The sequence below is a fragment of the Saccoglossus kowalevskii genome, chromosome 19, assembly GCF_978046115.1.
Source record: "Saccoglossus kowalevskii chromosome 19, keSacKowa6.1, whole genome shotgun sequence".
NCBI lineage: Eukaryota > Metazoa > Hemichordata > Enteropneusta > Harrimaniidae > Saccoglossus > Saccoglossus kowalevskii.
Genome location: NC_140659.1, coordinates 6,090,718 through 6,102,113, shown reverse-complemented (window position 1 = coordinate 6,102,113; position 11,396 = coordinate 6,090,718). Strand labels below are relative to the sequence as shown.

At 34.8% G+C, this 11,396-nt stretch overlaps 1 protein-coding gene and 1 long non-coding RNA gene across 2 annotated transcripts; both read left to right on the top strand.

The window, feature by feature from the left end:
* The first annotated feature begins 1,649 nt into the window (after positions 1 to 1,649).
* On the top strand, positions 1,650 to 6,491 carry LOC146730246 (uncharacterized). Its single transcript, XR_014927472.1, has 4 exons — positions 1,650 to 1,717; positions 2,768 to 2,833; positions 4,223 to 4,325; positions 6,430 to 6,491. It is a non-coding gene; the product is annotated as an uncharacterized LOC146730246 (long non-coding RNA).
* A 1,827-nt stretch (positions 6,492 to 8,318) lies between these two features.
* LOC100374872 (uncharacterized) lies at positions 8,319 to 9,552 on the top strand. The gene has a single exon (XM_002734065.3). The coding sequence runs from the start codon at positions 8,482 to 8,484 to the stop codon at positions 9,550 to 9,552; it is 1,071 nt and encodes a 356-aa protein (XP_002734111.3). The 5' UTR covers positions 8,319 to 8,481.
* The last annotated feature ends 1,844 nt before the right edge of the window (positions 9,553 to 11,396 follow it).

Below are 11,396 nucleotides of genomic sequence, written 5' to 3'. Positions count from 1 at the left end.
TGAGACATGATCACATTTGTTCCAAGACTATTATAGTCGGAACAGATTTGAGTACTAGTATATGAATAGCATGTGGATTCTAAACTATCAGTCGCCATCATTGTGTTAAGGTGGAACAGAGGACTGAAGTCATTCTTGCTTCCCACCCACCCATAACTGGTTTCTGTGGATGGGCTTAGAAGTGTCAGAGCAGTGCACAGATCTGGATAAAGTGGTCTCGTCACAAATTTCTCCCAAGACAGGAAAGTGTAGATCAATCTATACTCAAGTCGCAACACTGGTCACAGACACCAAGTAGGATAGAGAGGACGCATGGACTTCAAAGTTGATGTTATAGCCCTCTGGCGGCATGAGTTTACTTCCTGGCTGATAACTATTGTGACGTACGTCATAAGGGGGCTATGAAGTCCTGTGCGTTAAAAGCAGCTGGTGGAGATGATGCTTTGGTTCAGTGAGAACAGCCTGTTTGCTCTGTGGGGAACACCCCTGATAGAGCCGAGCCGAGCCGAGCCGAGCAGTGTGGGTCATTTCATTTGGCAACACTGAAATGTCATTCCAAATTGCCCAGCAAAACCATGGTTTCTCCTACACTGTCACTGCAAGTAGCAAAGCACCAGCTGAGATTCATTCACTAACTGGTGCGACTTTGAATTTAAGGTATGCAGGTGCTTGTGTTTGACCTTTTGCGACTCCTGGATTGCTCATTAAAAGACCATTTGAAAGAGGTGGCCTCAGCCCTGAATGTCTTCCGTGTTGGCACACACACACTTGCAATCTGCCCACAAGTCAGGAAAAACAACAGTGACATTCAAAATTAAGAACAAATCAACATTTGACCCACAATACTATAGTTTTCCAGTCAAAATGACCTCTCAGCAGTCTTTGTCAAATTTCATATGACATGAGCCCATTCGCATTGGTTATGACTAAGTTCAGGGAATATTTATACCCTTAGAACTTTGCAATCGGAAACTGCACTTTTGAAGATCCAAGGCAAAAAAAATCCATTTCTTTTATGAAAACAATGCGGCGATTTATGTAACGTCTAAAAAAAGGTCTACCTCCGCATATGTGGGAACAAAATATTGCGCCACCAGCGGCATTCCTCCTTTTTTCTGAGCGCGGAATGAATCTATAGTTTTACTCATGTTATGTTCTATAATATTCAATTATAACCACGTTTCCTAGAATCAACGTTTAATTTCGAAATTGACGTTTTAAAAAAAAATAAAACGCTATTTTCATTGATTAAAGTTAAACAGAAAATAATATATCATTGCAGTCAAGGCCGGTGATAACCGTGACGATATTGATCAGGTTAAAAACGATAACACGTCACAAAGTCCGAGCAGCGACACTCGATCGATATATTAAATCCATGGTAACTCAGTCAGACAACAAAATAAAACAAATAACTGTTGAACAAACGTGTACTTTCTTTTGTTTGTCAAGAAAATTATATATTTTCTATTCATGTATATTTTTTACGTAATCCAACATTGAAAAATACGAAAGCCGAGAGAGGCCTTCCTAGTTCTAACTTCACAGTTCCCACTTCTGAGTTCCCACTTCCAACTTCACAGTTCCCACTTCCTACTTCTGAGTTCCGACTTCCAACTTCTTACTTCCAAGTTGCAACTCCATAACGTTGCAGTATGGGATTGAGCTCATGCACATGCGTGGCAAACAACATGGCCGTCAATAGCCAGACGACAGAGTAAGTTCGATATTCACGATTTTTATTATAATGTAAACGGTTATGAATCTTGAGTGTTACACAAACATAACAGTGTTTTAGGGTGAATATGTTGAAAATTGATAAGTTATACCGAGAGGTACGCTGACATGTGTGTTTTTTTTATTTGAGAAATTGATGAACTAATTCAGGAAGCCATGATAGAAAGACTATGTTTTCATATTTTATCGGGATTTACTGTTCCATAAGTACATCTCGCTATGTTTTTCACGGGGATGGGGTGACTTTTTTCTCAGGGATATTCAACGGCTATATAACAAGGGTGGAGGTACAGTAGTTGTCTGGTTTGGTGGCACCAATGTGGTTAACATTAACTGATGCATAATGACATAAACAATTAATCATTTTTTTTGGCTAATAGAAAGGCATGTACATTGATATAAGGTCATTCACAAAAAGTCGGAATTTATGTCCAAGTGCATTTTTTTATTTTGATCTGTCTGTTCTAACACAAACATTTTTAATGAATGTTTGGTACATTCAATTTAACGAAAGTTGACTCACAAACAACACATGGCTACCGGATTCATGAAATTATGGTCCAATTAGCTACCAAAATTAAACGTTCATTTCAAGCACTGGGATGAGCCCTGGCAACATATGGATAACCAAAAATGGGCGTAAACTGATGACAGGTCTGTAGCAATCTTTGACGTCAAATGTTGCTATATACAGGAATGCCAATGTTGTCTAAATCCCCACACTCTCCTCTTCCCCCTGGTGGAAAGCATTTTTAAGTGAATTATCTGTGGGAAAGGTAATATTTCTTATTATTCTTAACTACTCTATATATAACCCAATTCAAATGTAGGGAAGTGATTATAAAATTACCTTTAAAACTAAAATGAAATAAGTGCACATTCATCTAGGGGAAATATTTCAGTTCTATTGACAATGAAACAAAAAAATATTGAAAAATGTCTGAAAAACTGTCTGACTTATGTAACTGGATACTTGAACGGTATTTTTCATTTATCCCTACAAAATTCTTAACTTAATATTTTTTTTTAGGTTTTGTCTGAGCTCTTTTCAGATGACAGGGCGAATTTCATATACGAAATATTTCTAAAAGAGGAAGTAAGTCAATTATATTATAAATTATATCCACTTTGCCAAAGCCTGCATGTTGTAATGGCATGTTTGTCAGAGGGTTTATAGATATACTGTAAAACATGTTGAGAAAGCGGCATGCAATTTTAGCGAAAAATGACGTAATAGCATAATGTTGATTTCTTTGTTTGGCAGTCAATTTGAATTCATAATTAAGTCATTAGCGACATCTTGAAATAACGAATCAGTTCTCTCGCTAAATTCGTGAAAAAGTCATGTTCGCGAAAAAGACATGTTTTACAGTAGTTTCATGCATTTATGTTCTGTGGATTATCAATTATGTATTGGACCTGACATCCATGAATCAAAGTCATTCAAACTTGGCTCACCTACTTAGTGTACATTATATAAAGGGCTTGAAATTTGTTTTTGCTTTTTCTGAAGTATGAATTTAGTGAAATATTGTACATATGTACTAATTCATTATGCTGAGTTCATATTAAATAGGTGTGTTATAGGTTGATTTACCATATTTTGGCCAAGAACGGTCTGTAAGCATTACAAACGGATTGTTCTGAAAATACAAACACTAAATCGCTTATGCATATGGAACTGTGTTCATAATAACATTAAGGGGTAGTTTTGGGCAACTGATGTGAAATGTTATCTATAATTGTAACAAAGTTAGACAATAAGTCTGTTTGTTCATTTAGATATGAAGATATGGGATTTTTGTCATTGGCTTGATAAATTGTTCTCAGTGATGTGTGCATATTAGTCAGGATAGTTTCCATATGCTATCTCAGGAACCAATATAACAATCAGTAACAGTCACATCAAGGAAGAACAAACTAAAATGAAGTATTTGAGAAATATTTTTTGGCATCACATAAATTGTGCTTCATGGCAATGTATTTTGTTAATTTAGTAATACACTGGGTCAGTAATGTGAGTTAAATTTGTGTGGAGCAATAATTCTGCCATTGTTATTTCTAGAGATAGAACAATCTGATTAAAATGAAATCCTAGTCTCAGCTTTTTTTTGTATATTTATTTTATTTTATTTTGATCCAGTAATTATTTTTTGAAGTTTTGGTAATTGTATGTAGGGCGGAATAAAAAAAAATCACAAAATCAAAATCAAAGTAAAATAAAAGGGCATTAATAAGATAAGTAATAAAAATTAAAATAAGTTTATAGCCAAAATAATTAAAGCCTGTACACTACATCAGATTTTAATCAGATTGTGTATTTTAATTACTATGCCTTAAGTTTCAAATGTATTTCTTAAGGAACTAACAGAAATGTAAATCGTCAGATGGTATGTATCATTTAAAATATGTTTGTAGTTTATTTATTACTTGCTTGAGAGTATGTTAATTACAATAATTTTATGTATTTTAAACTATTTCACAGATACTGGATAATGATACTGTTTCTCTGTTGTCAATTGAAACACTTAAGAACTTGGGATTAAAAGTTGGAGAAATAGCTAAATGACAAGATGAATTAAAGAAAGGTATGCTTCTGTTGTATATAATTGATCTTAGTACCATTAGTAATTCACCTCAGTTTGTTTCAATGTCTAGACTAGTTAACTAGCTACTACCAGTATGATCAGACTTGTTACTATCGCCATCATATAACAGTATCACTGACAGTTTTTTCTAAAAGAAAAATGCACAGTATGAATTCTAACAGTTCCTGAACTGAAAACTGGGATTAGTGTGTACACACCTTAATTAAGCATTATGGGAAGTTTAGGCACATTTAATTTTTAATTGACTCCCATGTGCGAAGCACACAACGGGAGTCTTTGCAGTTAGTGTGTGTGTATGTGTGTCCGTCTGTTCCACTGCTATCTCAAGAACCATACATCGGTTTTTTGATTTCCTTTGATCTCAGCAACCATTGAGCTGATTTTGTTTATATTTAGGAGGATTACACCTTGACGCGAGTAGATATGCTTCTGACAGTAATGACCACGCTCTCCCAAAAATATGCAAATTATATCAATGTATTTATTTGTTGCTATCTCTACCACCACCGTGTAAATTTTATTCATATTTGGTATCATTACACCTTGGCATGAGTAGATGTGCTTTTGGCAATAATGACCACACCCTCCCAAAAATTCAAATTAAAACAATGCAGTTATTAGTCCCCGTTCGAACGAAGTCCAAAAACGGGGACTTATAATTCGATCTCCGTCCGACTGGCAGCCATCTTGTTTTTTGAAAATGTTGTATTTTGGACATGCTTTGTCAGTTGTCATTCAAACTTGGTACATAGATCATACATCTTAGGATACATGTCCATGACGATTTATTCCGCAATTGGATCAAATATGGTCGACTGGCAGGCATCTTATTTTTTATGCGGTATCTTGGACGTGCTCTGTCAGTTTTCATTCAAATTTGGCACATACATGTACTTTATACATGTTAGGATGCATGTCCATGACAATTTGTTTCAAAATCTGGTCAAGGATGGCCGATTGACAGCCATCTGACTTTTTGGCCTTATTACTATATTTCCACAATTTATGTACCATTTTCATTCGTATTTAGCACATATATGCTGTTTTTATTTTTGGCCATATTACTACTACACGGAACACGTGTTTTGATGTAAATAAACAATCTGTTGTATACGCCACTTGGAACTCAAGTTTCAAGGACACGCTCGCGACAACCCCTCTGCTTTAATATGATGAGCACAAAGAGAACTTTAAAAAATTTAATGGGGACTGTGTCATTTGATCTTTGATTTGACCCAGGTCCTGGTAATATACTAAAACCTTAAGTCATGTACATCACTCAGATTTATGAATGCAGTTTCTTGAGCAAGTATACATGTACATGGGTAACAAATAGTTTTGTTGCACTTGTGTACTCTGAGATTCTGAACATGGGTCAGTGGAAGTTCTTAGTTGTCATAACAAAACTAGATTATGGGAAATCACTTTATGAGGAGTTGTACCCACATAGAGTACATATTCATTCACCTGTTTGCAGATGTTCTTTGTACTACTTTGTAATCAAATAACGGGAACTGTAACATTCATGTCTTGTTTTTCATGAGTTTGATTCCAGTCATATATCTCTGACATGCTTGCAGCAATTCTTTGTCAATACATGTATGATAGATATTTTCGTAATACTGTACTGTTCCAGCAAACAATATTTACGTAAGAAATGTTATGTGTCATGCATGGCTTGCTGTATTGTGTCATGTTATATATTTTGATATCTCAATAGCTATTGGCTTCAATTATTGAGACAATGATGACATGGGGATGATATTATAAATTCATTATTGACATATTATGTCAAACATTTATATGGCTTATATGCTTACATACATACAGGTATATATCTGATTATTTATTAAAAAAACATGTCAAAAAAGTGCAAATAATTGACATTGAACATTTTATGGTATGTAAAGGCTGATGATATGGTTTTAGCTATGGATAAGTATTTTTGTTACATGTATATAATAATTCTTTGGATTAGCCTAAAAATGAATAAAGTCCTTTCACATCATCATTCTTTTCTGAGATGACATAGTCTAGAGATGCAACCATATATTGTTTAAACTTAAAAAACTCATCATTTCAGCATTGAAGAAGTCTCGTATTAGTGATCTGGTAAAGCATATAAGAAAAGAAAGGAAAATAATTGGCAAAGAGAAGAAAGGCCATGTGCCAAGTTCTACTAAGTCAAGTTCACATGTATGTATGTGTGTGTTTATGCATGTGTCAATAAAATTGAGGACCTTAAATTAATATTACCTCCTACCGCTGTAATATAAAGGGTTTGGGTGCATGACCAGATTTCAGTCACTAAGACAGTTCACAAATAAATTGAATGTATATCTGCGTGTGGTATGCTTTGACTGATTTGTTGCAAAAAATTAAAGGAACAGAACAATGTAGTATCTAATGTGGTACATGTTCAAAGATTTTATAATTGGATCAAATATGGCTTACTGGCGACCATTTTGTTTGTGAAAATTCAGCTATATTTTGCACATGTGTGGAGCAATTCACTTCAACCTTTATAAATGGATAGTACATCATAGCATACATATGTATGCATTAATTTTGACATATGGTCAAAGATGTTTTCAAACTTGGTGCATAGGTTATGTATTGAAGGTTACATATGCATATCAAATATTTTTCTGATACATTACATTAAAGGAGTATTTAGTTTAATTTTCAAGAATGCTCCATAATAGTAAATCATAACTTCATGTTCTACCCTGGTTGTGAGAAGTAGTTCATGTGTTCATCTTTATAATTACCGGTAGCACTTATACTGATTCTTTTTGCTAACAGGCATCAGTCTCACGAAAACCTAAGAAGAAGCTTCACATTGGTTGGCTGCATTCTGAAGATGGTCAACCTTACAAGCAGGTGAAAATGATTGATGGTGGTGGAACAAGGATTGTAGAGTACAGTGCAGAAGACACCATTTCAGTACAGACAGTGATAGACATGGGGAAAAAACTGTTCAAGAAGAACATTGACAAGTATGGCGGAATAAGTGAGATGTATATAGCATTAGGAAATTTTTCTAGAGAAAAGATAACTACTTTTACTAATGTTGATGGCGAGGAATGTAATTATGATGAATACCTAAAATCACATGGGTTATTTCCCAGTAAATGCAGATTGTATTTAATGACATCTACTGTGAGTTTTTCAAGTGCAGCCACTGCTGACAATTCTCCATATATGGAAGAAAATGGTGGGACATCATCAAATGCTCGTATTAGTACAGATGTCATAGAACATACAACTGAAAGACAATCACCACTTCTCCCTGCAGGTGCAGATGATATCAGAAAAACAGAAATGACTGAAGGTGACATTCCATCTGGCTCAAATGTTATCATGCCAAGGACGGATTGTCCTGAACAGTCAAATGAGAGGAAACCAAATGTAGTATTTGCAGTACCAAGAATTGGTCTTGGGGAGAATCACAAATACAAGAGATCAGTGCTACAAACCGTGATTATGATAAACCTCAATTTGTGCCTGAACAGGACAACTCATTAGCAGATTCTAATGTTGATACGATTCTACATATTTCCTCCAATGCAGTTGGTAAAACAAATAAAGTCAGTAAAGAATCGGGTATAGAAGTGGGTGCTGAAAGGAAACGTTCATCATTGTCAATGGAGCCAACAGAGGGAGATAAGCTCAACATTTCATACTCAAAAGAAGGTGCATCATGCTATTCTGACGTTGTATTTACAATATCAGCTTCATCTAGAGCTCAGTGTAAAGAAATATGTCTCTGGTCTGATCCAGATATTGAATCTTCACAAGATTTTGATCCTATACGCAATGGATTTAAAGTGAGAGCGATATGCAAGAAGGACGTGCTATTTTTAGATTACAAATGCATGGATGGAAATGATTTAAAGTATGTCTTTCCAATGGCAAATGGGTTTGACAATTCTAAAATAATATTGCATGAGCCAGCTGAAATCTGGGGTTATGAAGACAAACTGTTAGTACTTGGTGTGATCGCTTCCTGTCATGGACAGGTGTCATCTATACATGGAAAAAGGATGATGTTATTATATCCGAAGACTCTGATCATTGCTGTCTTTGGATAACTGATTCTGGCTTGTACAAAGTAATTGTAACATTTGATGGAATGTTTGAAGAATCTGCAAATGTAAGTATTGTTGAAGTATGTACAATGACAGGGAGTGGGCGAGAAGAAGGAAAACTTGTAAAACAGATACCAAGTTTGTCACAGAAACTACAGCCTGATTCCAGGAAGAAAGCAAGATCCATTCAAGAAGTTGTTCCATCATCCTCACAAAGTGCAGCAAATGCTTATGTACCCCAAATCAAGGTAAAGGATGTACAGTACAGAAGAGCTGATGAAATTGGCAGAGGTGCATTTGGCATAGTGTATAGAGGTAAATGGCTTGGCACAGATGTGGCTATCAAAGAAATAAAGGGAAGAAATGTAAAACTTCTGCAAGGAAGTATTAAAAGGGAGGTTCAAATACATAGTAGGATCAGACATCCAAATATCGTGCAGCTTATGGCAACTGCTGTTGAAAAGAATACAATGATCATTGTCTCTGAATATATTGATGGGCCAAACATGGATGATCTTCTTTTTACTGGTGAGCACATAGAGTTTAATATTCCAAATGACCGAAAGCCATATATCACCAAGCAACTGTGCCAAGCAATATCATACATGCATGAGAATAATATCATTCATCAGGACATAAAACCTGCTAACATTTTAATCGCAAAGAATACCATGGTTACAAAAATTTGTGACATGGGTGTTAGCAAACTTATAAAGCGTCATACAACACTTCATGCAGGCAGCAGTGCTATAGCTGGAACACCATCGTACATGGCTCCCGAATGTCTAATTCAACAAACTAAAGCAAGTACGATGTCTGATATGTGGTCCCTTGGAATTACGCTAATTGAGCTGTACACGAAACATCATGCATGGGGCCTTGACAAAGACGAGTCAACACACGAGGGTAGCCTTGCTGATGACAACCAAGAAGATGATCTACAGCAACTAACTAATTTGATGGTAGCACAAAAAATGCCATGTTCATTGGAGACATTAATCACTGAAGGATGCTATGGTCATTCATTTGTTGGACTTCTCAGTAGATGTGTGGATTACTGTCCAGATAATAGACCCTCTGCCCTAAAGTGTATTGATATTCTGGGAGCAAATTAATAATAGTGAATTAGTTTACTATTCGTTCTAAAACCTTTTGCAGGAAGCATTTCTTCAAAGTAGTCTGAGCTGAGGAAGACAATATATTACCCAATATAAAACAATTGATAAATTATCTTAACCTTGAGCAAAGCTATTTGACACAGAAATGAACTATGCATACCGGTATATGCCATTCTGCTCTATTACAGTTGCATGGGCCATTGGTACAAAGGTGTGTATAGATAGAATGAGCCATTTCAGTTGTGATCAATGCAAATGTCGAATAAAACAAGATATGGTATTTGGGATTCTGGTTTATTTTTAGTTACATAAGTCATATATGTATCTTGGGCATTCATGATTTTATTTAATTTTTTGACTCCCTTGTGTGAAGCACATAATGGAAGTCTGTGGTTAGTGCATCTGTGTGTGTATGTGTGTCTGTTCCACTGATATAAAACCAATTATCAAATTCCAATGAAACTTGATACTTAGATGATCTGGGATAATGTACAGTTCTTATTAGTTTTTGGATGAAGTTTGTGCACAATAATGATTCATTTTGCATATAAATTAGCCAATATTTAACTTTTCCACCAATATCTCAATCACTCATCAGATTCAGTGAAACTTGGTACATACACATGTAGATGCTTAGGGATAACCCATATACATGTTCAGTTTAGGGTTAAGTTTTGTGCTTATTAATTACCTAACTTGCATAAATTAACCAATTTACAGGTTCTCCATAGATATCTTGAATACCACTGATTAAATTTAATGACACTGGGTACATGCTTTTAGATAATCCATAGTTCTGATTACTTCAAGGTTGAAATCCATGCATAATAATTACTTGTTATTAGTTTCATGTTTGTTTCTTACTATGCATAACTGTAATGTACTATTGCAGATAGGGACTAGCAGCTGGTGCTTTAATTTTGTTGTCTGACAAGTTATATGACCAAAATATTAGTTCATCATATATGGTCATTATTTTATTAAATATTTACACTTGTTAAACGTTAGCTACTTAGAACCACCCTAATTAATTGCCCTATTAGAAACGCATGCGCTTACTGTAAAACTAAGAAGTATTTCAATGATTTTGCATTCAATAAATACAATGCTTTTTATGTGTGATGAAGATGTGCTTCTAATATAGTAAATACAGTATTCCTCCAATACCTTCAGCACTGGAATACTTTCTAAGCTGTATTGGATTTATTTTCATTTGACATTCCATAGTTTATTTACTTGTTAACTATTCTGCATTCATGTACAAACGAATCCATACATTGTGTTTTATTGTAGAAGTTATTGCACAGAGAGAAGAGCTCATTTTATTTGTGAACTAACATCTGTAGACATGTTAAACTTTATACTAAAAATAACCAGTTTTACTCTATGCATGTGTTACTAGTTTTAGTAACACTTTGCTGACGTTTTCAATTTGTTTATTTCAGTATCTGTTTTTAACGTTCTGATATAGCTTTTGTTCATCTCAGTAAACTTCACTGTAGTTATTGCTGTAGTTGCAATGGTTAATAAATAGTTCTAATAAAATGCTGAGACATTTACATATTTGTACTGTACTTACTGAGTGAAAATGTGGTAATCAAATGCATGTGACCCCTGACCCCGATTGGTCACCTGATGAATATATATTTTTGGATGCCATAATAATAATCTTTTTAAATTTTCCAAAAAATGTACAGCATGTAATCCAAAAGTTACGAGATCATATTACCAATAATTGACACATATAATCATTCCCATGGGATGTTAATTGACAAGTGGGACTTATTTGGATACTAAAATGTCACCACAATGAAAATTGGGAATATTGCGAGCTGTAATAC

What these genes read in the sequence shown, in the direction of transcription:
- LOC100374872 (XM_002734065.3), top strand. Translation starts at nt 8,482, where the DNA reads ATGTTTGAAGAATCTGCAAATGTAAGTATTGTTGAAGTATGTACAATG.